Source organism: Drosophila albomicans, chromosome 2R (genome assembly GCF_009650485.2).
Source record: "Drosophila albomicans strain 15112-1751.03 chromosome 2R, ASM965048v2, whole genome shotgun sequence".
Lineage (NCBI taxonomy): Eukaryota > Metazoa > Arthropoda > Insecta > Diptera > Drosophilidae > Drosophila > Drosophila albomicans.
This window is the reverse complement of record NC_047631.2, coordinates 23,133,704-23,161,194: the sequence shown is the minus strand read 5'-3', so window position 1 is coordinate 23,161,194 and position 27,491 is coordinate 23,133,704. Positions and strand designations below refer to the sequence as shown.

At 41.2% G+C, this 27,491-nt stretch overlaps 7 protein-coding genes across 7 annotated transcripts; 3 read left to right on the top strand and 4 right to left on the bottom strand.

Moving 5' to 3' along the window:
* Positions 1–460: 460 nt before the first annotated feature.
* Positions 461–1,375, bottom strand: LOC117574980 (enhancer of split m7 protein). Its single transcript, XM_034259047.2, has one exon. It carries the CDS (start codon positions 1,284–1,286, stop codon positions 699–701), a length of 588 nt encoding a protein of 195 aa, XP_034114938.1. The 5' UTR covers positions 1,287–1,375; the 3' UTR covers positions 461–698.
* Positions 1,376–4,865: 3,490 nt separating this feature from the next.
* On the bottom strand, positions 4,866–5,530 carry LOC117575673 (enhancer of split m6 protein). Its single transcript, XM_034259961.2, has one exon. It carries the CDS (start codon positions 5,485–5,487, stop codon positions 5,266–5,268), a length of 222 nt encoding a protein of 73 aa, XP_034115852.1. The 5' UTR covers positions 5,488–5,530; the 3' UTR covers positions 4,866–5,265.
* Positions 5,531–8,808: 3,278 nt separating this feature from the next.
* LOC117575471 (enhancer of split m5 protein) lies at positions 8,809–9,640 on the top strand. The gene has a single exon (XM_034259688.2). The coding sequence runs from the start codon at positions 8,883–8,885 to the stop codon at positions 9,426–9,428; it is 546 nt and encodes a 181-aa protein (XP_034115579.1). The 5' UTR covers positions 8,809–8,882; the 3' UTR covers positions 9,429–9,640.
* Positions 9,641–16,290: 6,650 nt separating this feature from the next.
* Positions 16,291–17,059, top strand: LOC117575299 (enhancer of split m4 protein). The gene has a single exon (XM_034259449.2). The coding sequence runs from the start codon at positions 16,378–16,380 to the stop codon at positions 16,849–16,851; it is 474 nt and encodes a 157-aa protein (XP_034115340.1). The 5' UTR covers positions 16,291–16,377; the 3' UTR covers positions 16,852–17,059.
* Positions 17,060–18,225: 1,166 nt separating this feature from the next.
* LOC117576201 (enhancer of split m3 protein) lies at positions 18,226–19,561 on the bottom strand. The gene has a single exon (XM_034260794.2). The coding sequence runs from the start codon at positions 19,338–19,340 to the stop codon at positions 18,648–18,650; it is 693 nt and encodes a 230-aa protein (XP_034116685.1). The 5' UTR covers positions 19,341–19,561; the 3' UTR covers positions 18,226–18,647.
* A 5,384-nt stretch (positions 19,562–24,945) lies between these two features.
* LOC117576105 (enhancer of split M2 protein) lies at positions 24,946–26,250 on the top strand. Its single transcript, XM_034260663.2, has one exon. It carries the CDS (start codon positions 25,076–25,078, stop codon positions 25,757–25,759), a length of 684 nt encoding a protein of 227 aa, XP_034116554.1. The 5' UTR covers positions 24,946–25,075; the 3' UTR covers positions 25,760–26,250.
* A 246-nt stretch (positions 26,251–26,496) lies between these two features.
* LOC117576106 (enhancer of split M1 protein) lies at positions 26,497–27,132 on the bottom strand. The gene is made up of 2 exons (XM_034260664.2): positions 26,867–27,132; positions 26,497–26,801 (listed from the first exon to the last, which is right to left on the bottom strand). Exons 1-2 carry the CDS (start codon positions 27,078–27,080, stop codon positions 26,542–26,544), a joined length of 474 nt encoding a protein of 157 aa, XP_034116555.1. The 5' UTR covers positions 27,081–27,132; the 3' UTR covers positions 26,497–26,541.
* Positions 27,133–27,491: the final 359 nt, after the last annotated feature.

Genomic DNA, 27,491 nt, shown 5'->3' with positions numbered 1-27,491 from the left:
TAATTTGTAAAATAATTTATGATTATAATAATATTATATTAAAAATTAGCTGAGATTGAGCATTGCGAGACTCAAATATGAAAAGAAAACTAAAAATCATTTCCGGCGGGGTTTTAAATTATGAAATCATAATTAAACAATTATGAATGGTTTTTAATTCTCCTCCGATTGGATTATAAGTTTTTAAAGACACAATTTATGTTAGTCTCAAATAAGAAAAGAAAACCAAAAGTGATTAAAATGATACCAAACTATTTAATTACTTAGCAATGCAATGGAAAACCATTTTCCGATTGGAGAACGAGCTGCTAATGAAGCAACAGTTGTTATTATCAAATACTATAGACAATCAGTAGACTTCTAATTGGTAACTGAAAACCTGTGAAAGTGAATAGCTGTCAAGAGGAATGGCAAATAAATGAAAAGAGCAATAAATGTTTTTTTTTGTTTTCATGTTTGTTTGTATTTATGTTTGGAAGTGTTTTACTTATAATTGTATAAACATTTGTATTGGCTAACAGACTTCTGGCTAATTTGTTATAATTGGAGTCAATAAACGTGCCCTATCACAGACCTAACTTATAAAACTGCGTAACACTTAATTAAAATCAAAAATGAAGATCATTGTAAAGCATTGTAAAGCTACATTGGAATTGCGCGCTTGCCCTCGACGACGACTTGGGATGTTGTCCCCCCATTTACCAGGGACGCCAGACGCTGCCGGTGTTGCTAATCTGGAGCAGAGATTGTGGCGCAACGGGTGTGGATGAGCCCGAGGAGCAATCACTGTCGCTGGCATAGCCACTGGAGACGGGGCTGTAGGTGTCACGGCTGCTGCTGCTGTTGCTGCCACAGTTGATGCTGAGAGGTGTGTGCAGAGTCATGGGTGTTGACTGCTCGACAAGTTGCTCCAGTTGATTGAGACGCATACCCAGATGTGTCATCAGTGTGGTGCCAAAGGCAACATCCACTTTGGGAAGAGCGGCCAAAGCACGAGAGACTTCGTTGGCAGCACGAATGTAGCCAGCACGGAAACTGTGTTCAGGTGCAGAGGAAGCGGATTGAGCGGCTTTCGATTGCTTCAGATTGCGCAAGTATTGAACGGTCACCTCCAAGATATCGGCTTTCTCGAATTTAGCATCGCCAGTCTGTGCCACACACTCGGCCATCAGATCCTTGAGATCATCCAGACACTTGTTGATGCGTGCGCGACGCTTGCGCTCCAGCAGTGGCTTCATCACTTTGCGGTATTGGTAAGTTTTCGACATTTCGTATTTGGTTGCCATGGTTATTTTTTTGTTTGTTTGTGCGAGTTGCTGTTGCTCGTTTGAGATCGTTGTGTACTTCACGACGGTTGCGTTGAGAATGTTGCTGCCGTCTCCAGTTACCGCTGCTTTTATAGCTGCACGTGCCTGCTGCGTCGACTGCGTCACGTCTCGTGCTCAGCGCACGCATGCAGAGAGCGCATAGAGAGTAACAACAACAGCAACAACACCACCTGCCGAGCAAATTACTCAGTCATCGGGTCTCGAGTCTCGAGTCTCTCGTACTTCGTGTTTCGTGTCTCGACTCTCGCTGCGCCTGCGCCTTGCACGATCCTCGCTTGCTTGGTGGTTGGTTTTTCTCTTGTTTGGCTCGGTAAACAAGTTCTACCTTGGCAGGGGATGAAGTTGTGCATGTGTTGGTGGTAGTCGTTGTACTGATGGTGGTTGTTTTTGGTTGCACATGTTCAGCCTGTTGTTGTTGGTGTTGTTGCCTGCTTTTAGCTCTTCTCTGTTTTCTTTTACATTGACGTTCGAATCGTGGGAAACACTTTGCCCTCAAGTTTCCCACAAGATTTTTCTCGCTCGTTGGTGTTATAAGTTATAATCGGTCGGCCGTGTACAGCGAGAAGGAGACCGAGCATGTGAGAGTGAGCGAGTGCGCATAACTCCATGTCGAGCCCTTATGCACATTGCACAGTGGGCTCGACACATGTGTATGATTTTCAGAATGAGCTGCGTTTGGTTTTTCCGTTACATGTTCGCAGTACTTGATATAGAAATTTTGGCGTATAGGTAAAAATCTGTTGTGGATTTTACGTTGGCATGTCTTCTACTTGATACGCTAGATTTTCGAATTTCTAGCAAAGCCAGTGCGTGGGAATAAAAATTTTTGAGATATTGCCAGTGAAGGTTTTGGAAAAATTTACTAGGAGTAAGGTAGTGCAAGTTGTGTGTGAGCTTGGTACAAATCTGTTGTGGATTTTACGTGGCACGGCTTGTACTTGATACGGTAAATTTGAGGAACAGTCGTGAGAATGCATTTCAAAATTTTGGAAATATTACCCATAGTGAAATAAGGTGCTGTTCAAGTTGGTTGAGATCTGTTTAGGATTTTACGCGGCATGTCGTATACTTGTTATGGTTAATTTTAGGACTTTAAGATTTTCGTGTGCGTGGGAATGAAGTTTTGGAAATGTGGCAAGTAGTAAGGTAGTGTAAGGTGAGGTGGCAAGGTCGGTATAACATTTGCACCTCCTAGGGATTTTCACACAAACTAGGTGGGATTCGAAATTTAACTTGTAAACGTGGGAAGCACAAAATGGGTAGAATAAGAAGGCAAATAAGAAAAAATATAAATTTTAATAGATGTTATAAAAATGTGTATTAAAAGAGTACCAAGTTCTGCTTGGTTTTTGCTAGTAAAAATTTTTGTTCACAATCTTTGCGCCATTGCCCCACTGTAAATCTGACCGAGCTAAAGATCGAGTCATTGCGAGTGGTGAGGACAGTACTACCGAAAAAAACTACCACCTGCCCTTTATTTTATTTTTTCTTGTCAGAAGACGTGGCCCATAGGTTCACTCTTTGCTCTTGCTGTTGTTGTTGTTCTTGCTTGCGTTGTCGCTGTTGTTGTTGTTCTTGCTGTTGTCAATTATGAATGCTGAATTGTAGCTTCTGTTGAACACTTGGGCCACGCTAAGTGGCATGCCTGGGCACGTCGTGGGACCCGAGATGCGAGAGATCCGAGACCAGGGATCAGGAACCAAACACTGTGTAACGAGAATGTGTGTGTGTGTGTGTGTGTGTTTGGGACGCTGTGCGAGCGGGGCATGCAAACTAAATGACTGTACGGCAAATTGACACACACTAAAGATTAAATGTATCGCATTCGTTAACTATATAAACAATATACGTGGCCAGTTTGGCCACGGGCAGGAAGTGAGAGCAGTCGATCGACCGACCGAGCGAGACAGAGCGAGACACATAGCACGATTGGATGGGGGGATGATGAGCATGGCGTGCTGAGAGTGTGCTCAACAGCAAGCCGTTACAATTTTTTCTTCCCTTTTTTTTTGTTTTTGCTGTCGTTTCGAGTGTGAGAACATTTTTTGAACTGCACATGGCGAACCGAGATCGGACGACGATTCCAAACCCAAGGGGCTCATTTGGGCACGTAAACGGGGTTGGGGGTTGGTTGCTTACTCGGTTTATTGTCAATGCAATGCTCTTGTCATCGTCGCTGTTGTTGTTGCTGTTGATGCTTTGGCTGTGCCTCTGACTCTGGCTGTGTAATTGAATATGTGCGCATGCTTGGACCGCGTAATAACACACGACAGACACACGCAACATTGGAAGGAAGGTTGGCAAAGGGGGCGCATGCGATAAAGCAATATAGGACTCAGATGGCAAGGATGCAACTTATGCAAAGCTCATTGAACATGTGTGTTGTGCTGGTAAATTAAATGCCGAATTTCTTAAAACAGGATGCCATTACAATAATTAGCACAGAAGGCTGTTATTTGCAGTGACTCAACTAGGTAACGCCTGAAGAAAAGGTAATGTACAGGTCAGGCAATATGGCATTAATTATTATGATTGGGAAATTATAAAAATAATAAAAATGCGAAATAAATTAAAATTGCGAAATAAATTAAATAAACTATAAACATCTGTAAAATTGTGAAAATAAAATAAAAAACTTTCGTAAAATAAATTCGAATTTCGAAATAAATGAAATAGCACTGGAGATTCTGTTATATTAAAAGTAGATAATTAAAAAAATAGAGAAATTTTAAAGTTATTTTTTTTAAAGAAAAACACGTTTAAGTATATGCGAAAATAAAATAAAAAACTTTCGTAAAATATATTCGAAATAAATTAAATATTACTGAAGATTCCATTATATTAAAAGTGCAAGTAGATAATTTAAAAAAATAAAGAAATTTTAAAGTTATTTTTTAAATTATAACACGTTTGTATTTTAAGCTTAGCATACGATAAACACAAATAAATTATTAAATAATTTTGATTGGGAAATGATCTGAATATCATACAAAATAAATTAAAATTAAGAAATCCGAAATAAATTAAATTAATTAATAATTTTTAAGTACTGGAGCTTTCATTATATTTCAAAATGCAATTCAATAAATTGAATATGAAATAAAGGTTAACGAATTTTTATAAATCGAAAGACTTTTGTGCATAGCTATTTTTAGCTAAGAACAGGAATCACTTTATTAATATAAACCGAATTATGAAGGGGTAAATTAAGAAATCGTTTTTTCACACATCTCAGAGCTACTACCGAACGTTGCACAATTGAACTTCATTGAGAAAAATGACATGTTTACAATGATGTAATTAAGAACTGCTGTCAAGTGCTGCTACAAAACCACACATAAATGGGTAATGCAGAGGCAGTTGCAGTTGTTGTATGCTGTGGGCGAATGTAATTTCAACTAAACGAAGTTGTCATGTTTAGCTGTCACTTGAGTGCATAGAAATGTAGCTCATGGTGCATTGCTTAACTATGGATTTAAATTTCACCATCACCATCATCATCGTCACATAAAAAAGAGGTTTTCCGTTCTTTACTTTGCAAGGCATTATTATTATTATTCATATTTTGTGAAGAGGCTTATAAACTAACAACATTTATGCTAATGGCACTATGAACTAGACATTAATCGATACAAGTATATCACAAGGTATTTAAGCTAGGCATTAGTTGGAATTAAATATTTAATTAACACCTTGTCATTGGCATTGGCTGCAGCTACTTGTTGCTGTTGCTGTTGTTGCCTGCATTGGCAACTTGTTTCTCATTTGTTGCATGCAACTCGTTTCGCATGTTGAGATGAGATGATGACTGTCTGGCTCGATGGATGGCTCCATTGAAGAACTGTTTTCATTCATTCATTTGACCGCTTCTAACTACCGGTTGTTGTTGTTGTTACTGCGGCTGATGCTGCTGCTGCTGCTGTTGTTGTTGATGTTGCTACTGTGCATGCCAATAAAAAGAGCCGTCTGCGGTTTCCAGGCAGAACAACAATTGCTGTGCGGCCATCGTTGTCTCTTGCAACATGCGTTCGTTAGCCAGATTCTGGGCTATTTCCTCGCAATAGTTATTGTTATTGTTGTGGCTGTCAATGCTGCCGCTGCTGTTGCTCTTGCTGCGGCGCTGCAACATTTTGGCAATTAGATTCTTCACTTTCGACATGATTTCAATTTTTGGTTTCAAACTGATGTTTGCGTGTCGCGTTGCAAATTTGAACTGTGCTGCTGGCGTGGCAAGTGCCGCGCTTTTATATCGTCCAGCATCCCACAAACAACCACCGCCCAAAGCACTCTAAGAGCCACCACACCACCCAACACGACAAGTGCCACATGGGCGACACATGTGCCAAGCACGCGGCTGACTGATGTTGCAAGTTTCAGAAGAGCAGCAGCAACAGCAACAGCAGCAGCAAAAGCAACAGCCGCCCAACGTTCGCCTGCCACGCTTTCAGCGCAGGCTCATCGTCGCCATCATCGTGCCACAGAGAATGGAGAAACGCGCAGAGAGCAAGCTCAACACGTGCAGGATAATCTTGTCAGTTGTCCGCACCCCTCATTGTCGAGGTTTCCTTCTTGTTGCCGTTTTTTTTTCTTTTTTTTTTTTACTTATTCAATATAACGAACGCACAAAATAAATATTGAGAGCGTCGAGCAGTTGTGGTTCCCATGGATAAGGTTCGATGGCCCTCGGTTTGGTTAGGGGAAAAATATCCCACGGTTCGAGTGGCAGCTGCTTGCAATTTAGGCCACAGCCCGGTTCGTGTTGCTGCTGCTCCTGCTGCTGTTGTTGTTGTTGTTGTTCTCGCTCTGCTTGCTGTTGTTTTGGTGGTGGATGATATTGACTGCCTGACACATATTGCACTTGCTGCCAGGCGAAAGTCTCGCGACCTCTAAAGCCTCAAACAAGTGTGTTTGCCTCGTTGTGTATTTCGCGTTTGCTTAATTGCCACGCGTTTCATTTATCAAATCCCAAACAATAAGCGCTGCCGACTGCTGCCCCAATTTTGTACCTGATTGATATTTATTTTTCGGGTTTTGACCACTTGTGAAAAGCTCTGCTGCTGCCGCGTGGCTGCCACACTTGTCTCGTGCTGGGCAAACGTTGGGCGGTCACGTGGCATTTATGAATTTGATTTGCAGCCTTACTTCATGTTGCACAAGGTGCACTATTTGATCGCCACTTTTGTGGATTATGATTCAAGTGCTTTTCGCAGTCACTTTTAATCAAACCCAAGTGCGGCATGGCACGCGTCACCTTTGAGGATGGGGGATACTCGTATCTAGCAAATTGATATTTGATTAAATGCGGTTGACTTGCCATTTGTTGTGGCATCTAAAGATATTTGTATGAGTGTGTGTGTGTGTGGCACTTTTATTTTGGGGTGGTTTAAGTGAAGTTTAAGTGGGCTTAAGCAATTAGATGAAGTGAAGTTGGGAAAACTACTTTAAGTCGTATCCCACAAACAGGTCTATTCTGTAACAATCAAGATGATGATGATGATGATGATGATGCGCACAACAATTGTCCACTTATCGTCCAGCTAATTTTCCTATTCTAGTTGGAACTCAAGGGCAACCACTATTATAAGACATGGCTGAGAACTCTTCCTGAAATGTTTAAATAAGAATGACTATTTAAAGTGGCAGTAGCATAAAGCAAAGATATCATAAGTAATTAACGATAATGAGACTTAAATAGGTTGAGGTATAGCTGTAGGGTAAGGGATGAGAACATTAAGATCCTTACATTAGCTATTCCTAATTAAACGCTTCTCTATTTCTTTAATTCTGACCTTCAGTTTTATCACTTCATTTCGAAATCCCACAAAGCATATCTTTTCCCTTCATTAAATATTCTTTCAACTTCCAATTCTTAAGCCCTTTTTGATGGATTGATTATGTGTGTCTGAGTGTTTTCGAGTGTTAAGCACCTGCTGATCAAAGAAGCTGCTGCCACATGACCCAGTGCTCATCAAATCACAGCCACAATTGAGTTCTATTTGATGTTGGCCCGACAGGCAGCGTCTATAAAAAGTCAATTCCAATTCCAATCACGTCAATTGTAGCGCCAACTTTTCACCTTCGGCTTTGGCCAATCAACAGGTGAAGCTAAAGCTCACAAACTGAAGTTGAAGTTGATGTTGATGTTGATGTCGATGGTGCTGTTGATGTTGCTGTGGCTCATAAACTCTTTTGCGGTTCAATTAGCGCATGTCGTAAAGTACAAATAACTATTGCGTACAATTCCGCAGAAACCTCGGGGTTGTGTCTGAGGTATAATCATTAAGCTGAAGCCAAGTAGCGCTGCCGACATTGCGACGGCGATTTAAATTAAACAATCGACAATGACGACGACGACGTCGACGATGCCGGCAACAATAACAACAAGCAGCAACATGATGACGACAACAGTGAAAAACTAAAGTAAAGCAGTCAGTAATCAGTCAGCCAGCCAGTCAGACTGTCAGTCAGTCAGTCAGCCAGTTAGGCAGTTAGGCAGTCAGTTAGTCAGTCAAGTCGTCAGGCCAGCCACACGACGCTGATAATGCGCGTCGCGCCGGCGCAATAAATGTGTGCCGTCGTCAGTCGAGGCCCTCATCTTGTTGTTGCTGTTGTTATTGTTGTTGCTGCTGCTGCTGCTGCTGTGTTTGTAATCGTAACCATATAAGCGACTTAAATGGCAGGTGTGCACATCGCGTGGGAAACACACGACGTTTCTAGAGCGGTTCTCACGATACGAAAAATCGAGCAAACGACGAACGACGAACGACTGACGTCTCAAGAGTGACGACTGAAGATCGACGCAGACGAGTGCTCAACTGCGGGTGCCACTATCCGCAATTGGAACGACCAACCCTATCAGCATGATTGCTAACTGGAGCTCAAGATTGAATGCGTAAGCAGTGAACCAGAAAGTACAGACAGCACTTAACATAATCTTCAATATATTTGTTGCTTATAATTGCTAGCTATTTAATTATTATTTTTAGCTTATGTTTACGGACAACTATTTTAACTATTTTAATGAACAATCCCAGAACATCACACATTTACAACATTTACAACAATTTATATTTGGCCCCAGGAACAGACAAATCACAAATGGTTTTGGTCAATTGTCTGGCCAGTCTATTCTCTGTTCTTGGCCAGCATTTTACGGTTTAATTGCAGCTACAATGCGTCAGACACGCAACTAGACAATCGTCTTATAGTATTTATTGCTATTTGCTATTGCTATTGTTATTGCTGTTGAGTCTGAGTCTCAACGATTTCCTTTCCCACGCGCTGAGCACAGACACAGACACAGAGACAGACGCACACAGATCCCAGATCTCAGAGCACAGATGAGAGAGTTTTCTAGATTTTCAACTCTCGCTACCTGCTGCAGGTCCTGGCTGCAGGACCCGAACTCAAACTCGAACTGCACTACGTCGCCTATAAAAGGCGTCGCTGCAGTTGAGTAGAGCATCATTCACACAGCATCCTGCAAGCCGTGCACATCTCTCAAGGCATTTCTCTCGATCTCCTTCGACAAACTCAACAACAAAAATTACGAAAATGGCACCACAAACTGCATCCACATACGTCTCGAAGACACAGCACTATCTGAAGGTGAAGAAGCCATTGCTGGAGCGTCAGCGTCGGGCACGCATGAACAAGTGCCTCGACACACTGAAGACACTTGTTGCCGAGTTCCAGGGCGACGATGCCATCCTGCGACTGGACAAAGCCGAAATGCTCGAGGCAGCACTTGTCTTCATGCGCAAACAGGTCATCAAGCAACAGGCGCCAGTCTCTCCGGTGCCCATGGACAGTTTCAAGAATGGCTACATGAATGCCGTCAGCGAAATCTCTCGTGTTATGGCCTGCACCCCGGCAATGAGCGTTGATGTGGGCAAAACAGTGATGACACATCTGGGTATGGAGTTCCAACGCATGCTGCAAGCCGATCAGCAACCACAACAGCAGCAACAACAAAAATTGTCTGCAGTCAGCCGTCCTTCGAGTCCTGCCTCGTCGGGCTATCACAGCGATGCTGAGGAATCCGAGGCAGCAGCCAGCCCTCAGCCAGCCAGCAACAGTCCAATGTGGCGCCCCTGGTAAACAGCAGCAGCAGCAGCAACCACAACTACAAACGACAACAAATCATGTCTTCCAACTACAAACATAACAACGAATCATGTCTTCCAATTGACTCGATGTAAACCTGTGATAACAAGAGCTTTACTTAGATTTAAACAACTCATAATTAGTGATAAGAAAGAAACCGACAGCTTTATTAGTAATAGGAAACTACTAACTTTAAATAATAAGAAAATATCAACAGCTTTAATAGAAATAAAACTAAAACTAAGAAAAACAAAATTCATTCTGGTCTTATTTATTTAAAATATCAAAACTACTTATTCCTTTCAGCAAAATTTTCATATTTTAAAAGGCTAGGAATTCTTATTAGGCTTATAAGATTTAGCCTGCCTCCAACTGCCATAACTCTTCATATAAATAAATATATGTTTTTTGAGTTAAATCTGTTTCTAATTATAAGTAGATCCTTACTAGTCATATATTTGTATTATAGGTTCTGTATATATTTTCAGTTTCTCTGCCTGTTTAACAAATAAATTTTTAAATTAAATTAAATATTATTAAATAATTTTATTTTACACTGTCTATTTTATTTTATAAATAATGTAAACAAGATTCCAACTACCAGGACTTCACAGCTCATATCGGGCGTAACTGTACCAATCCTATCTATTTATTTTAAAGGAAATAATTTGCTATTCAGCCTGGTAATTGTTGCAACTTCTAATGCCTCAAAACTACGATATGCTTAACTGTACTTGTCCTTTTTAAGAAGCTGTCTAGACTTGTTAATGTTGCCCCAAAATATTGACACAATTCTTTGCATTCTCCAGCTATCAAGATCGATCTAGTGAATCTGTTAATCCTAAATGTCTAGTTTCTTTAAAGTAGAAAATTTGCTTTTCAGCCTGATAATTGTCGCAACTTCTAAGGCCTCAAAACTACGATATGCTAAACTGTACTTGTCCTTTTTAAGAAGCTGTCTAGACTTGTTAATGTTGCCCCAAAATATTGACACAATTCTTTGCATTCTCCAGCTATCAAGATCGATCTAGTGAATCTGTTAATCCTAAATGTCTAGTTTCTTTAAAGTAGAAAATTTGCTTTTCAGCCTGATAATTGTCGCAACTTCTAAGGCCTCAAAACTACGATATGCTAAACTGTACTTGTCCTTTTTAAGAAGCTGTCTAGACTTGTTAATGTTGCCCCAAAATATTGACACAATTCTTTGCATTTGCCAGCTATCAAGATCGATCTACTGAATCTGTTAATCCTAAATGTCTAGTTCCTTTAAATATGATAATTTGCTATTCAGCTTGATAATTGTCGCAACTTCTAATGACTCAAAACTACGATATGCTAAACTGTACTTGTCCTTTTTAAGAAGCTGTCTAGACTTGTTAATGTTGCCCCAAAATATTGACACAATTCTTTGCATTCTCCAGCTATCAAGATCGATCTAGTGAATCTGTTAATCCTAAATGTCTAGTTTCTTTAAAGTAGAAAATTTGCTTTTCAGCCTGATAATTGTCGCAACTTCTAAGGCCTCAAAACTACGATATGCTAAACTGTACTTGTCCTTTTTAAGAAGCTGTCTAGACTTGTTAATGTTGCCCCAAAATATTGACACAATTCTTTGCATTCTCCAGCTATCAAGAGCGATCTACTGAATCCGTTAACGCAGTTCAGCCACTTTGATCCCAGGATTAAGAGCAACGTCTGAGCTGAAACCCAATATGAAAGTAAGATATGCTATCTTACCGAGACGGAGACAGCTCTTAAATCATTAGTTGTTAAAAGGATTTCTGAGTCTCCAGTTTTATAATTAGTTCGAAGACCATTAAGTGGAACTAGACATGCTAGGATTTAAATAAATGAAGGGTTACTTTTTAATGGTTGTGTGTAAAAAGGGAACAGAATATAGATATCTTTTATGAGTGTTCAATTTAATGCATTAGGGGATTCGGTTTTTGTAGGTGCATGTTTACGCTCCCCTTCAAAAGAAAGACGTGTCACTGGAACCAAACACCCCAGCTGTGGCTGATCGCTTGTTGTGTTGAATTCGAACTCCCTTGGGTCTCAAGTAGGAGGTCCTGCCCTGCATAAGCTATGTGGCACGAAAGAAACCTTAGCTGGAACGATTTGTGACGCCCCTGAGTGTTGCAAGTTGCAAGAGACACACACGAAAACAAAAACGAGTCGAAGACCTGTCCACGCCTCGCATGCTCATCGGTTGATCAGGTTGCACGTGTTACGATCGTATTGTGTTAACGAATCTGCATAAACTGGACTCATCGGACCCCTCTTGGTGTGGTTGCTGTGGTGTGCTTATGTGTGCGGTGTCGGTGTTGTTAAGGCTCGTTTTTAGGGAGGGCGGCAACACAGAGTTAAACTGTAATTACAACCCCTTTTGTGCCTTGCATGTGCGCTGAGTGATGGGCGGCCGAGGCGACTAACTACCAATTGCCTGTTTCTTGTCGGCCATTTGATATTGATCCTTTTGTGCATGATGCATTATGTCCTAAACTAACAATACACTCGTTTGCATTCCAAGAATACTAGTGCCTCCCGCATATATGTATGCATCTCACATACTAATTTGTAAACTAAAAAGATAATTCAACATGTCGCGCTGTCTCGTGTCAAGTGCTTTGCGGTGCAGCATGTAATATGATGACAAAAAAGGACCCCACATGTGTTTGCCAGTCCCAATAGCATTTTATTTTCTTTTATTTATATATTGCTCTCCTCTCCACAAATATGTGTGTGCTGTATAGTGAGTGCGTGTTATGGTGTGTTATTTTATCATTACAACAACCGCCGTTGTCGTCGTCGCGTGGGTCGGTTATTCAAATAGAATCTGCGATTTGTATCTGTTGTTATTTTAACTGCAGTGCACATGCGTTTATCGCTTGTTCTGCAGCTTCAAATTGTTTACACTGCGCAAAACAGTATAAAAAATATGTGGATATATTATGAAAGCATGCGGAAATTTTGTACTTTTTTTTTTCAAATAAAAGATACGAGTGTATTCAATGAAAAATAATTGGTTTGTGTTGTAGATATATTTTCAACCGATGCTGTATATTAATATAGTATTATTTACCAACAAATATGCAATATTTTTGAAAAGATAATTCTCTTATGACTCAATATATGCTCTATAATTTAAGCATCCTCAAAATGTACCCATTAAAATTTAAATGTACACTTCATTTTATTATTTTTGAATAATACGTATACTTAATATTTCACTTTACATTATTTTAATAATTCTATCCGTTAATACTAAAGCCACTACAGATAATGTTCATTATTCTTGTCTGCTACATTTCCTAAGAAAGTTTTTCTAGAAGTGTAAATAGTCGTCTACAAGTACAAGTCGGGAAAGATAGACTAGACAAGCTCAAGTGTTAGGTCTAGTCGCCTCTAGGGTTACATTCGTTAGAATTTTTCGCACGCCTTGTTTGATGTTCACGCTGACCAGTGAATCGCCGAACGGAAATACCGTAACATCGGGACAGTTAACACCGACAAGGTTTTATTTGGCGGAATGTCCGTGTCCTGTAACTCGACCTGATCTGCCGCGAACCTTAATGATTGCGGGCATTTCCCCGACCTCACAGTGCTGGGCCACATGTGTGAAAATTCGCCGCTTGCATGTTACGCACGTAGCGAGTGTTGATCTATTGAGCTTGTCCCATGGGTTTGGTCAGGCTTCGCACTTGCTGAATATGGTATGAACAGTAGAGACATCGAAAAAAAAAAAAACACAGACGTGTCAGTTGGCAGCGATGCGATTTTGAAACGGCCTCGTAAAACCAACACCCCGCAGCGATTGAAAACGAGGTCGTCACGTGTTCAAACAAGACGATTCACGTTCACGTTCACGTTCTCATTCCCGATCTCAATCCCAATCGTCGCACCCCGCCCAGCAAATGCGTGTGTGTACGAACACTTGGGCTAGGAACCTAAACACTTGCTAACAATGGCAATCGGTGAGGGGTCAGGTTAATGTTGATATATATTTTTACGTATTTCTATTTTTCTTTTCTCTTGTGTTATGTTTTTTTTTGTGTCCCAGGTTTTTGTTTCGAGCTAATCTACAATTTTCTGAACCTTGAATGATCGGTAACGATAAGAAATCAGTGCACGTGTTCATCGAACGAGCAGGTCAAAGATTTCACTGGAAACGATTTTTGTTTTGCTTTTTTTTTGGGCTCAAAGGCACGACGGTAGCCCAAAAACCGCTACAGTGGCAACAGCAGCTAGCTGACTATCTTTGAGACTGTCCCTGAATCTATAGACCCCCAGCGGGGCTTTTCGAACATTTTTTTTTTTGGTTTTTTTGAATTTTTGGTTTGCCATAGAAATTTTGGTTGCTATTCTATTTTGGATCTATGGGCATGCACGTGGGCCATGAAACGAAAGTCAGAGGAATGAGTCAACCAAAATAGAGCCAAGGACGAAACACAATTAGAACACACAATTGTGCATAATAATGAGATGGTAGCATGACTCGACCAAAACATTCAAGGCCGTAATCCCAATTCCATGAAACAGTTCCAAAACAAATCGTGTAAATTGACCGAATTGGTCAACTATGAAGTTGTCTTTTTTATAAAATCAGTTCCTAGAATTGAATATAGGATTCTTTTATACACATATTTATCCTTTATTTATTCAGTAAAAATTGGAGTGTTACAAAAATTAAAAGATCACGAAGTATTTGTAGATTGTGCTAGAAATTGAGCAATCTTAATTGGAAATACTTTATGTATAGCTTGGATATTAAAGTATTTTCATAAATAGGTTTATCAAATACATTATTAAGTTAAATTAATTTCGAGGATATAAAATATTGATCAGAATAAAAAAGATTCGATTGTAAATGGTGGAACAATCTTAGATTTTGCAGTTGCTTCATCCTATATACTTAAATCTAACTGCTTGCTCTTAAAGAATTTTTTATTATTGATAAATTTTTAAATATTCTAATTTTTTTTATTAAATTTAAATAAATTCAATTATAAAAAGCTTAGCAAATTAGGTTTTTGCACTTTCCCTTTCGAAAATTGTTAAGCTTTGTTCAAAACTAAAATGTATTTTTATAAGAATACAATCTGAAAGACCTTCGCTATATAATAAAATAAGTCCAACTTCCTATTGTTACGTCAATTGAAAAATTACTATAGAACTCCACAGATCCATTCTGTCAGCATCTACCTTATCTATTGAACTATTTATCGTTTGGTTGTGCCAACACACATTGCTAGATTGTTACCTTCTCTTCTAATTAAACCTCAATAGCCGAGCTGATCTGAGCTCAGAAGGGAAAAAAACATACACACACAATCAGCTCTAACTAACCCACAACAGCAACAACAACAATAAGTCCAATGCTAAGCACACAATCTGAGGATGCATCAATAAGACTGCACAATCTGTTGGCTACACAGACACAACACAATTCCGAAACGAACTGTTAACGCCAGCCTACAACTTCTCACCAGAATAGACGCTTCTTGAATCTTAATTTGTCTCCCAGGCATAGAAATTGTAGCTCCACAAAAAAAAAAACCAACTGATGTAAGGACGCACATACGCTACAATTATTTATGGCTCAGTCAATGGCAATCCATTAAGTAAAGGATCTCGTACACGAAATGCAGTTCCCATGGATCCGACTGCCTCACGCGCCATCACGTGTCCAACTTGCGACCGATCCGATCCCAAAAAAAAGGACAGCGCTGGCGCACCGCTGTGCGTGTGTGTATCTCTGCTCCTCCAGGAAGCATACAAAGTGCCCCTTAATAAGGCACAGATAGACGTCGGCAGAGCGACGTCAGCAGAGCACTTGGGGGCAGGGGCAGGGGCAAGCATTTCGAGTCGCCTGCTAATTGTGTGCCATCGAAATAAAATTAAAAGCAACTCCTTCGGCTTTCAAAATGCCTGACACGTTTTTAGTAATTTTTTTCTCCTTTTCCTTTTTTTTTTTTTGTACGTTTTATGATCCTTCTTTTTATTTTCTCGCTCACTCGGGCAACGCCTTGGGACAGACAGAGCTACACACAAGATTTTATAAATTTCAAATTACAGCGCATTAAATGATCCCAATGCCTCTCTGCCTATTCAACTAGTTGATCTGGGACTCTACTGTCAGACCATTAATTGTTTGGGTCGTTGAAGCGTTGAAAATTGAAAATATTCTCCCACGATTTTTCGGGGGCAAACGCTGCACACGTGTTCAAGACCCGAAAAAGGGATTTCTATGGCCAAGCCAAATGAGATAAGTGCATAAAGAGCTGCCATCCAGCAACAGCAACAACAACAACGAAGAAGGATAACAACAACAGCAGCAACAACAACGATAACAACTGAGGAGCATATAAAAACCAAAAGTGATCAGCAGAAAGATTCTTTTTTTTTCAATAGGCTCGAAAAAGGATCCTTCGAAAAACTGTGGGAACTGGTAGAAAGTCTCGCTTCTCACGATCCTGGCTCAGGATAAAATTGCTATGCACACACTGCAGGTGCGAGCAGTGCAGCACCACATGCCGATACACTCCAACGCATGCAGGTTAATGGCAAGCAGGTCCGTCCCTGTTGTCCGCTTTCAAAACACACCTGCCGTTTTTTTCGTTTGTATGCGTGCGTCTGTGTGCAGGATTTTCTCGTTTACTTGTTTTGTTCACTGCACGTATCCTTGTACTTTCCCACACTCGCTCACAGTGTATCTGGTGTTTCGTTCTGCCTGCCTGCCTGCCTCTGGCAGTCTCTTCCATCCCTCTCTCTCCCGCTCTCTGCTCTGTGTCCCGACCTGCTGTCGGCTTGGGTTTCGTTTTTGGTCCTGTGCGAGTATAAAAGGGCGACCAGCCAGAGGATCAGACATCATTCGAGCACTACGCTTCGTACAGTAAACATCAGCATCACAGCTACACCACAAAACTCCACAACACAACTCAAAATGTGCCAGAACAAGAACATCATCGCCAACAACAACAACATGAACATCAAAGCCAACAAGAAGTCGTACAGCGTGAAGAAGCTGCTGCAAAAGATCTTCAAGCAGCAACAAGTCGAGGAGCAGCAAAACATGCAGAACACACACAAGGCCAACTCTTTGGAGTCTCTCGAATCCATTGAGAACAGCCGCAACGCTGATCTTGAGTCCATCGCCAACAAATCCTGCGCCGACTCTCTGGAATCCTATGAGAATGAAGCCAACGAGCGTCTCTCTGCCTCCTGCGAGATCGAGGACTACGAGCTCGAGCAATTGCCCACAGTTCCCGTTCACTTTGTGCGCACCGCTCATGGCACCTTCTTCTGGACCGCCGCCTCCGATCTGCCAGCCGACAACGATCTCATCGAGCCACTGTACTGCAGCACTGCCAACGAAATTGCCGTCGCTCAGTTCCAGGATCGTTGGGTGCAAGCCTAAGAAAGCACACTCTACACTCCACTCTACAACGCAACATTGTCTTCCATGATTGGAACCAGCTTCCAGGTTCCAGCTTCCTGCTTTAAGGCGTCTTCTGTTCGTTTTTGATACAAGCCAAAAACAAAAATGAACAGCAAGTCCCAACACTCAACTGAGCTTTAAGAAAATTGTGATAAATTTTATTCATACTACTACAACAAAAAATATATATACAATTTAAAAGAAAAACCAACAATTTTGTTCTCATTATTCAATTCGATGACATTCAATTTTCAGCTATCCCAAAAATAATATGCTTGCAATCTTTTGTTAATCTCCGTGACAGCCTAATTCGCTGGCCATCACTTTGTAACGATCTTTTGTCTGTGGTCTACCTGCGAGGATCATACAGACCTTTTTTGTTGTTTAAACTGTTGAATATTGTTTACCTGTTTACAGGTAGAGATCGCAGAGAAAGTAAACAGCTTCCAACTGCACGTTTTAGGGGTTGATTTTCGAGTCAACCAGTTTCGAGTCCAATCAGCGCATAATCAGAGCTTCTCCAATTAGGCTGAGTAGATGCATCGCGTTTAAATCAGAATTGATTATATAAACGAATCGGGCATCGGACTTGTTGCATATGTATTTATATAGTGTGTATCTACGGCACATCTACATTTACATCGGCGAGTATTTACAGTAGCTACAAGTTCTTAATTGCTTGTCTGACGGCAAAACTCTGATATGCTGGTGTTGTTGTACTTGTTGCATGTAATGATAAAAGTAAAAGTCAACAGCACATGTGAGCCTTCTCTATGTTTGTTGTTTGTGGGTCTGTGTGATTTTGCCATGTGTGTGGCAATAGATCACTTTCGAAATGAGAGCACTGTGGAAGTTGAAGATATGCTTGAAAACCTATTGAATGCATACTCAGCACATATTTTATATACAGAGATAAGCATCAAACTTCAAGATTCAGCAAGCTTTGATTGAATCTGAGATGCTTTTAAATATGCATCAAGTTTATTTCTGAAGATAGAACTCTCGAGTTTAATCTAGAAATGTCAAACGATGCCAAAACTTTAAAAATCGAATATTATCTTTACTAAAATCTCATTTTATTAATCATTCTTTGTTCCGGTTACTGTTTTCTCATTAGTCGCCAAAATTCTCCATAATCTTGCTGAGAACCAGAACTGACCTCATCCAATTCTATTTTGATCGTATAAAATTGCATATTCATAAGTTTTCCCTTTCGATGAATCAATTTTAATGTATGCAAAGACTTTACAGAATTGTATAAACTTGATTTTAAGTTGTAGTTATCCAATTAGTGTTCAATCCTGAAAACGATTTAATGTAATAAAGACTAGTAATAATATATGATATGAGAATTGTTGTTTTATTCGGGTTTTAATTCATAAATTAACAATTACAAATTATTTAAAGCTTAATTTATTTACTTAGGGCGCTCTCTTTAAACTCTAGGTAACTTTAGCGAATTATTTAGGAAATTTGCGAATTTCAATATAATTTGAATCGCAACGTACTTTAGTTATAGTATCACAGTTAAAATACAAAAATTTACAAAATTATCAAAAATAATCTTAAAAGTATTTAAAAACAATGCACAATGCAAACAAATCGGATCAACAGATCCTTTTGATTTGTTGCTTCAATTTGCTTTGGAAGACAACGGATTTTGCTGTTGTTGTTCGCTGCTATTGCTATTGCTGCAGCGAACGGTTAATAGCCATTTGGAATATTAAAGATAAGATCTAGAAATTAGTTGATGTCGCCAGGGCAGCCACAGTTGATTACCAAGGCCGCCAGACGGGCTCCGAGGCGCCCGACTCTTGCGAGCTGACCGACGCCGTTTCGGATATCGCTGTTCCATCCACGGATGTCACATCGATTAGTTCGTCCTTGCCCGCCAGGAAGGCGCTGTAACTGGCTGCGGCCGCAGCGCCGTAGTTGCCCAGCAGTGGAAAGGCCAAACGTCCTGATGCATAGCCGACGGCAGGCAGGGATTGTTGTTGTTGCTGTTGCTGTTGTTGTTGCTGTTGTTGCAGCAATTGAGTTTGTAGCTCAATTAGACGCGTCGATAGAAACTTCATAATCTTGCGGCCTATCTCATCGGTTTGTTGCGTCTGCAACAGCACTTGTGTAATCTGATCGGCAGCATGCACATAGCCGGAGCGAAAGGACTCGACATGGGCGGCGCTGGTGTTGGAGGCGGGACCATTGCCGTTGCCACCGCCGCCAACGTTGCCGACGGCCTGCAACGAGAGGCCGCCGCGTTGCTTGAGTTTTCGCATATGATCGACGGTTAGCTCGAGGATGTCGGCTTTCTCCAGGCGTGTTACATGCTCGCCCTCCTGCTGCAGACATTCGACCATCAGATCCTTGAGATCGTCCAGGCATTTATTGATGCGTGCCCGTCGCTTGCGCTCGAGCAGCGGTTTCATCACCTTGCGGTACTGATACGTCTTGGACATCTCCATTACCATGTTGTTGTGATGCCAAACACGTTCACAATTTTACGATTACGATTTTGATTCGATTTTTTGTTAAATGTTTTTTGGTTGATTTCTCTCGATTGTGTTACAAGTTCTTTTAGGCGCACATTATCACGTCGATTTTGTACGATTGCGTTTTGCTTTATTTTGAAATTTCTTTGGGGAGGCAAATGCGCGTGCGTCGCGCTTTGCGTTGCGTTCAACAGGCGGCACGTTTGTGAAATGAGTGGCAAACAAGTTCCCAACGTTACTTTTATACGACGCTCTCCCTACGCCCGACTGAGCCACTGAGCTCCCGCATGATCGCTCACCAACACACTCACATACGCAAGCGCACAGAGCTCGCACACTCATGCATTCATTGACGCAGACGCTGAGAGTTGTGGTGGCATTCGTGGCTTCGGTCTCGGCTCTTGGCTCTCGGTAGCGGCATTCGGCAGCAGCGCACAAAGAGAGCTACTGTGAAGTCCGTTGCATGCACAGGTTTTGGGGTTGGGGTTGCCGAGTTGCCAGGCAACACTGTGCACAGTGGGACCATTTCATAAACAAATTTAACTACACACATAATCAGTGATAATGTATTTCCCAAATAATTCTATTTTCTTTTGATTAGTTTCCACGAAGTACAGAACTAAAAATGTAAACCAAGTCAATAAATATTTTTTGTTTATATGTATATGTGTTTTTATAAATCGTGCAAATTGTACATTTCGTATGCCTTACAATATCTTCAGGGCTCTCAAAAATTTGTTTGGTTATGTTCTCGAATCCTTTTTTGTGCCATTTTTTGTTGCATACTTCTGAGGGTGTCAGCATATGTATGTGATTATATAGTTAAATGTTAAGATTGTCCAATGATTATAATCTCATTTATATTGAACAAGTATAAAATGGCATTATTCTCTACAATCATTTTCTTTTCGTCATTCCTATTGTTCTTTAATTTTTTTAAGTAAATCAAATATGTTAATAAGACGAAAAGTATGCAATGCTTCATTTGAATATCCTTTCCTTAGAATATTGAGATTTCCAAAATCTACCCAAAATCTTTGTAAGAAACACTTGAAAAAAGACAATTTTAATAAGGTATTTATTGTGCAAAAATATGGAAATAACTAATAATAAAGATTGGAAGCAATAATCATTACTTAATTAATTAACTGAACTCTTTCGTTATGCTGCATAGATTTAAATACTGATTATATATTAGAGATACATAAACGAAATTTTCTAATAAAAGTGCATAATCGAATAAATTATAAAAACAGCATTGTTTAAAATAGTCGTTACTATGCAAAACGAAATTACTTCAAATATAAAATGGATTTAATATTCATTTTTATTCCAATTGACCCACTGTGCTCCCTTTGCTATCTTATTGCGCCAGTTTACGTAGTCGAGCAACTCGACAACACTGCTGCCGTACCATTGGCTGAGCGTGAGCGAGAGAGCGTGCCTTGACTGCGCTCTGGCGCGAGCTCGTCTTCAAAAATTGATTGCAGAGGGAGCCGAAGTCGAGGCTTTGGATTTGGATTCGGAATGAGAACGGGTCTGCGCGTGGCTCTCAGTGTGCCTCGCTGCTAACGTCGCCGCCGTCTCTGTTGCCGTCGTCCATGTCATACTTATTGTCAATGATGACAGTTGCGCTGCTGCTTCAACGGCTGCTCCTATTCGTCGGCTCTTTGGTGCGCTGCTCTCAGACACACACACATGCTTATGCACAAATGGGAGCCTACTGTGACTGCGACTGCGATTGAGAGTGTGTGTTGTGTTGTGTTGTGCCTACTTTACGAGACCGTGGGAAACAGATTTGTCGTGTGTTTCCCACACGTTGGACGGATGGCTGGATTGTGATGCGATCCGATGGATTGCTGAAATGTTTTGCTGCTTGTTGTTATTGTTGCTGCTGCTGGTTGTTGCTGTTGCTGCTGTTGCTGTTGATTGCCGTTGCTCTTGTTGCTGTTGTTGTTGTGTTTTTGTTTTTGTTGCTCTGGCTGTGGCTGCCGCTTGTTTGGGGGGCTTTAACTCGCGCAATTATGTCGCATGCTTGGCTGATGATGATGACTGCGACAACTACGACAACAACAACAACAATAACAAGAACAACATTAAGTGGCCACCATTTCGTTGAAGCATATCGATAAAGCGTAGCAGTCTTTCTTAGCTTTTGAGCTTTTATCGGGGATTTCCAAAATAATGAAACAGAACTTTTGCATAGTAAACTTGTCGTCTTTATCCCTATCGCAATAAACTTCAACATCCGGTTGTCGTTCTCGAGATTTGTTTTGGTTTTTTTTTTTTTTTTTTTTTTTGGTTTTTTAGTTTCAGCTTTACGCTGATCTCGGCTCCAGCTACTGGGCAGCTGGACAGCTGACAAACACACACACACAACTATGTACATAAAATGTTTCTTTTTTATACGTTATAACATTTTTTTTTTATTTATTGCCATCCCAGCAATATGACACTTGTGCTTGGCGCGACGTTTTTTTGCCGGCACAAGCAGTTCCCATGATGCTGCAGAATCTCTTGTTTGTTTGTTTGTCTTTTGCCCATGACTTCCGTTAGCCCGTCGTTTGTGGTTAGCTGCTGGCTTGGCCTTTTTTTTCTGCTGACATCGAACAGCGTCCAACCATCATGATGACAACAACAACGAACAACACGAAGAACTTCAACATTTGAGACGGTGTGATTCAGCTTTCAAGCTGCCATAACTTTCAACTTTGTCGTCACACGTGTCGTATGAGTAACGCAGTTGCATCAAATCGCATGGTATATGCAAAAATAGACACACACACTCATACTCACAGTTAACCGCAACCATTTTCAAGTAACCCCAATGCACACTAATTGCTTGTCATATATATTTTTAAGCTTTGCGCTAACTTTGCGCAAAACTTGTTGCCTTGCACGTCTCGCCTGCCCCCGACTGCCCAGTTGCCACGCTATGCCATGTGGCCATGTTGCCTCTTTGGTCGCCTGCCGTGTGAACCAAAAGCCAAAAGCCAACTGGATGCTTGTGGCTAAAAAAGCAGAAATTATGCATAAACTGCAGAGCGAAAAGCAAATACACTGCAAAGGGGATTTTGACTTAAAAAGTAATTTAGGTGAACATATTAAAAATAAATTAGTTAGGCATACTCTATATGAGTTGGGAATCCGCCAAGCTGTTAGATAACTGAACAACTGAATTTATAAGTTTATTATTCAAATATCTTGTTCTGTAAATTTTAAAGGATGCATAAAAACTAGCAAACAAGAAAAGTAATTTTTCGAAATTCATTAGAAAGTTTTATAAATATTATGTATGACTCTAAAATAAATATATAATTTCAACTCATTTCATTTCAATCTTAAACTTTGTAGCCACAAATGAGGCTTCAATAATTTGCTGTACAATTGTCCAATCTTATTGTATTCAGTGGCATCTAATATTGCGTATACCGCACACAGATAGTGTATAAAATGGCAAAGACACCGAACTGAACGTTAGTCTGTCCCGCTGTCTACCAATAAGGCGTTAAGGCAGGCGCATGCTCAGCTCGTTCAAGAGTCGAAGTCGAAGTTGGAGTTGAAGTTGAATTTGAAGTTGGCAACGGAGCGTCTTAGTTGCAGTCATAGTCACAGAGATGGAGTCAAAGTCGCTTTCAATTTAGCAAACGTGCAGTTCAAAGCTAGGCGCTGATTGGGGGCAAATGTGCGGCGCAGCAATAACAACAACAACAACAACAGCAACAACAAAGGCAACAACAGCAGCATCGTAGACGACGACGTGCAGTGGAGAGTTCAAGATTAATGGCGGCCAAAGCGATGGAGACGGTGGCTCACAAGCTGCAGGCGTGCGGTGTACACGCGATTGGCACGAGTTTGTTGCATTTGGCCCCCGGCCCGAGCCGGCAACAATCGACCAGGCTCTGACTGTGACTCTGTCTCTATCTCTTGTCTCTTGGCTCTTGTCTCAGGCTTGAACGCAGTCGTTGTGTTCGGTCCATGGCCATGGACCGATGACTGGGCTGACTAGTTTCGAAGACTAGACCCGGCTTTAGTGCTGTGAGCCGTTGTTGTGTGGGAACGAACGCAAAAGGACTGGTGCGGAATCAGGTCACGGCCTCATTAGATCTGCCTTTGTGCGGAGCGTGTGAACAACATGTCATAATCCCCATCGGCTAGGATCGGGGAACGTACATAAAACGTACGAACGTAAAATGAACTTATCAGCGCCAGGGCTCAGAGCCTTGATTATAAATGACAACAAACAGGCGAACAAGTAGCAATAACAGCTGCTCGCTCGGCCAGCAGCAGCAGCAGTAACAGCAACAGCAACAACAAAACAAAACACCAAAAACGAACAGCAAAAAAAAAAAAATCTCAAGAAAGGAAACAAAAATATAAAGCAACAACAACAACAATGCCCGAAAACCCAAAACCGAATAACCCAAGTGAAATTCTTATAAGCCCTTTCCCACACTCGCAACGGTGCGCCGCCTGCGCCAGGACGGAAATGCACAGTGTCTTAGTCTGCAAGGGGCTGCAGTGGAACAGGTGCAGCTGCTGCCCCCAGAACAAACAATGTGCTCGAAAAGGCTACGTCACTGCGCCCAACCGGCTTTGAGCTGGACAAGCCAGCAACTAGCAACCAGAAACAACAGCAACAACAGCAACAACAACAACAACTACTGGGCTCCGTCTTCGGGTACCGTGTGAATGTGAAAACAAAGTCAGTCGTGCATAAATGACGGAACAGGCGATGGCACAGTGGTGCTAAACCAATTTGCCGCAGCCTAACCAAGTGCACTTCCTTTTTCAAGTATGTAAAGATCAACATTTTTATTGATATGTTAAAAATACATCAATTTTCGACAACTTTTGTCAACTCATTCATAATAAAGTTATGAATTCATTGATATATTCTTCTTTTCAGTAGTTTTGCTTCCACACTTAAGAGCTTGCTTTATTATGATAATCGGTTAAAGCGAACAATAAACATTTGAGCACATAAAATGAATTTTTACGATGATACGACTTTTGTTATACTACTAAAGTGTGGTAGCTTAGACTACATTCTAAAGAACCCGTTTTTAGAGTTTGTTTAGACAGGTCTATTTTATAGTGTTTTTAAATAAAAGAATTTAATCCGAGTGAATAAACTAAACACAAAGGCAATAAGCATCATGACTATTGAAAAATATTTAATCTTATTGTAGAGTACAATTGTATTAACCAATTTGATAGCTGCTCTTGCACCACTGTGCAACCGGCGTCGTCTTCATCTACCTGCAGCCAAAACTCATCAAGCGGCCCTTGTCGATTGTACGTGCATGGGAAAAGTACACACAAGCTTGTGGATTCCTGTTGGAATTTATTTGGGAAATACTCGTATGCGTTCATCTCCCTCTCCCTCAACAACATCGATGAGGAGTCTACACCAATGTGTGCGTGCATGTGTGTGTGTGTTTGTGTGTGTGTGTGCATGAGAGTGCACTCAAATTTCGTACGGTGTTCGAGCTCGTGAGATCAGCCGGAATACGATTTCACTCTTGACTGGCCATTGGCAGCGCTGCGGCAGCGCCTCATATATAAATATGAGCGCCGCTTGCCGCAGCAGCATCAGAAACCGAACGACTCTCGCGAGGTGCGCACACGCAACGCTCGCTGTCCACAACAGTTACAACAATAAATATTTATAAATAAATTACGTTTATACTACATACAAGAAAGCTATCGCCATGTATCTGGATACGAAAAACTTGACAGCTAGCAGCAACAACATTTCAACAACAACAGCAATGGGTTCAATGGAGCCAAAGGCAAAACGACGCATGCGTAAAGTTTGGCAGCCACTGCGCCGACTATTGACAGTGGGCGGCAAAAGTAAGGCGACAACACAACCGCATCCCAACAATGTGGATCTCAATAATACACAAATGCTGCTGCTGCCGCCGACGCCACTCGAGTTGCTGCACATCGTCGACGAGAGCAACGAGAGCAAAGCAACGCCCCAAGAGTCTATCAACAAGTTTGCCGAGACAGTGCAACTGCAGGTGCAGGAGGAGTTGACACAGACACCACCGCCGCCCAATACGCCCACACTGATCAGCAGCGTCTATGTGGAGAAGGCCAGCACACAGAGCTGCAATGCCTGCCAGCATGGACGCAACTGTCAGCACAGACATCACAGCAACACCAACAACAACAGCAGCCACAATCAAACAACACAATTGCTGCCATCGCAGTCGTTGCCAACGCCAACGCCAACGTCAACGCTGTGGGATCTGCAATTGCCATTGCAGTACATCAGCACCGACAATGGCACATTCTTTTGGGCTAATACACAGGAGCGCGTGGACGATGATCTGCTGCACGCTTGGCTCTGTCAAAGCTTTAGCCAATTGCCTGGCACACTTTGTTAGCCACGAGAGTCTCAACGTGTTGTGTTTTTGCCTTAGCCCCCTTAGCCTTAGCCGGATAACAGATCTCATTTTGGTAAATGCTCGTGACTGAACCTCTCTCTCTCTCTCTCTCTCTCTCGTGTGTCGCTTAATTACTTAACTAAGCTCACACGAGTGTTGGGGAGCAGCATGGTGCATTCCCAATTCTCTTATTAGTTGTATATTTTGTTCACACAATTATTTATTTCCTTTTTGCGCAATATTTACTTTGTCAATGTGATATCGATTTGCAAATAAATGAAAAACTATTGTACTGCAGTTAACATGAAGTTGTAAGTTATTTAAATACAATATATTTACTTTGCTGTTTGCAGAGATATTTTAGGTGACTATTGCTCAGAGTTCTTGAAATAATGACAGAGTTGTTGACTTCGAAGGTAGAACTTTGACTTTTATATAATATTTACTTTGTCAATATCGATTTACAAATAAAGTAAAAACTATTGTAGAACACATTACTCAAAGTTGTATATTTTATAAATGAAAAAAGCGTATTTACTTTGGCAGTAGATACGAAAAGCAAAGTTCCCTGATGAAATTCGAACATAATTTTTTTTCTTAGTTGACCCTCTAAGGTCGAGAACACCGCAGAGGTGCATTGACCCACATCAAGACTTTCGTTTTCAGCTCTCCCGCTGGGTTAGTCTAATTTCTATGCTATTTTCACATTGTTATAGATTTTGGCAAATGAAAAACTATTGTCTATTGTCCGTGATGTTTATTGGTCGGTACTCAAGCTGGGTTTAACAGGTATCGGCGCGCAGGATGCGCAATAGCGCAGCGGGCTGGGCGCCAGTGGCCTGCAGGGCGCAGTTGAAGGTTTCCAGGGCGCAGGCATTGGACACGATGCCACGGTACTTGCCGTTTGTCACACAGAGAGGCTGATAGATCATGCTGCATGGCTTCAGGCACTCGGCCACGTCCAGCTTAATGTTGCCCAATTTCTCACGCAAATCTTCCACCTGCTCGGAGCTACACCAAGCCATATCAGTTTGAGCATAGACTAAAAGGCATAGAATATATAATAGTATTGCATTGATCACTTTGGCCAATTTTATTTGGACTTACCAGTTTGAGCATTACGCTGGCGGCGACAGTTGGCGGCCTTCAGATTGCAGTCACTGGCAAATTCCTTCAGATTGAAGCCATCGGAGGCACAAACTGGCTTGTAGACCGATGGACAAATTTGGGGACAATCCGTCTCGTTGATGGACACAGTGGTTGCCACAATGCCGGACAGCAGGGCCAGGCAGCAGCAGACTTGCACAGTTTGTGATATCATTGTAAATATTAAATAAATTCTTCGAATTCGTATGGAAGAGTAGAAATTCAATGTTTTTTTGTGAACTTTGTGGACTACGTGTGCTTTTTGTTAGCTATCGATTACAATTGCTTTGACTGTCTACAATTTCATTGATTTTTATATATTGCGGCCACTTCAGCAGCTATTGACGCTCTCTTATCAGCCATAGCGCTTTTTGATAACGCAATCGCAACACCAATGTTGTTTATTTTCGTCTAGAAACTTGCGGCTAAAATTCTAAGCGTGGTGAGTAACACTTTGTTATGCTCTAATTGACGTGTATTGACGCTGCTTGTCGGCATCATGCCAACAGCAAGCAAGCAGCCATTAGACAGCAGACATCGAGCATCACCAATCAAGAGTCAACAATCATTATTGTTGTGATGGCAG

What these genes read in the sequence shown, in the direction of transcription:
- LOC117574980 (XM_034259047.2), bottom strand. Translation starts at nt 1,286, where the DNA reads ATGGCAACCAAATACGAAATGTCGAAAACTTACCAATACCGCAAAGTG.
- LOC117575673 (XM_034259961.2), bottom strand. Translation starts at nt 5,487, where the DNA reads ATGTCGAAAGTGAAGAATCTAATTGCCAAAATGTTGCAGCGCCGCAGC.
- LOC117575471 (XM_034259688.2), top strand. Translation starts at nt 8,883, where the DNA reads ATGGCACCACAAACTGCATCCACATACGTCTCGAAGACACAGCACTAT.
- LOC117575299 (XM_034259449.2), top strand. Translation starts at nt 16,378, where the DNA reads ATGTGCCAGAACAAGAACATCATCGCCAACAACAACAACATGAACATC.
- LOC117576201 (XM_034260794.2), bottom strand. Translation starts at nt 19,340, where the DNA reads ATGGTAATGGAGATGTCCAAGACGTATCAGTACCGCAAGGTGATGAAA.
- LOC117576105 (XM_034260663.2), top strand. Translation starts at nt 25,076, where the DNA reads ATGTATCTGGATACGAAAAACTTGACAGCTAGCAGCAACAACATTTCA.
- LOC117576106 (XM_034260664.2), bottom strand. Translation starts at nt 27,080, where the DNA reads ATGATATCACAAACTGTGCAAGTCTGCTGCTGCCTGGCCCTGCTGTCC. An exon ending in CCAGCGTAATGCTCAAACTG is followed by an intron (nt 26,802 to 26,866) that starts GTAAGTCCAAAT and finishes TATGCCTTTTAG; the next exon opens with TCTATGCTCAAACTGATATG.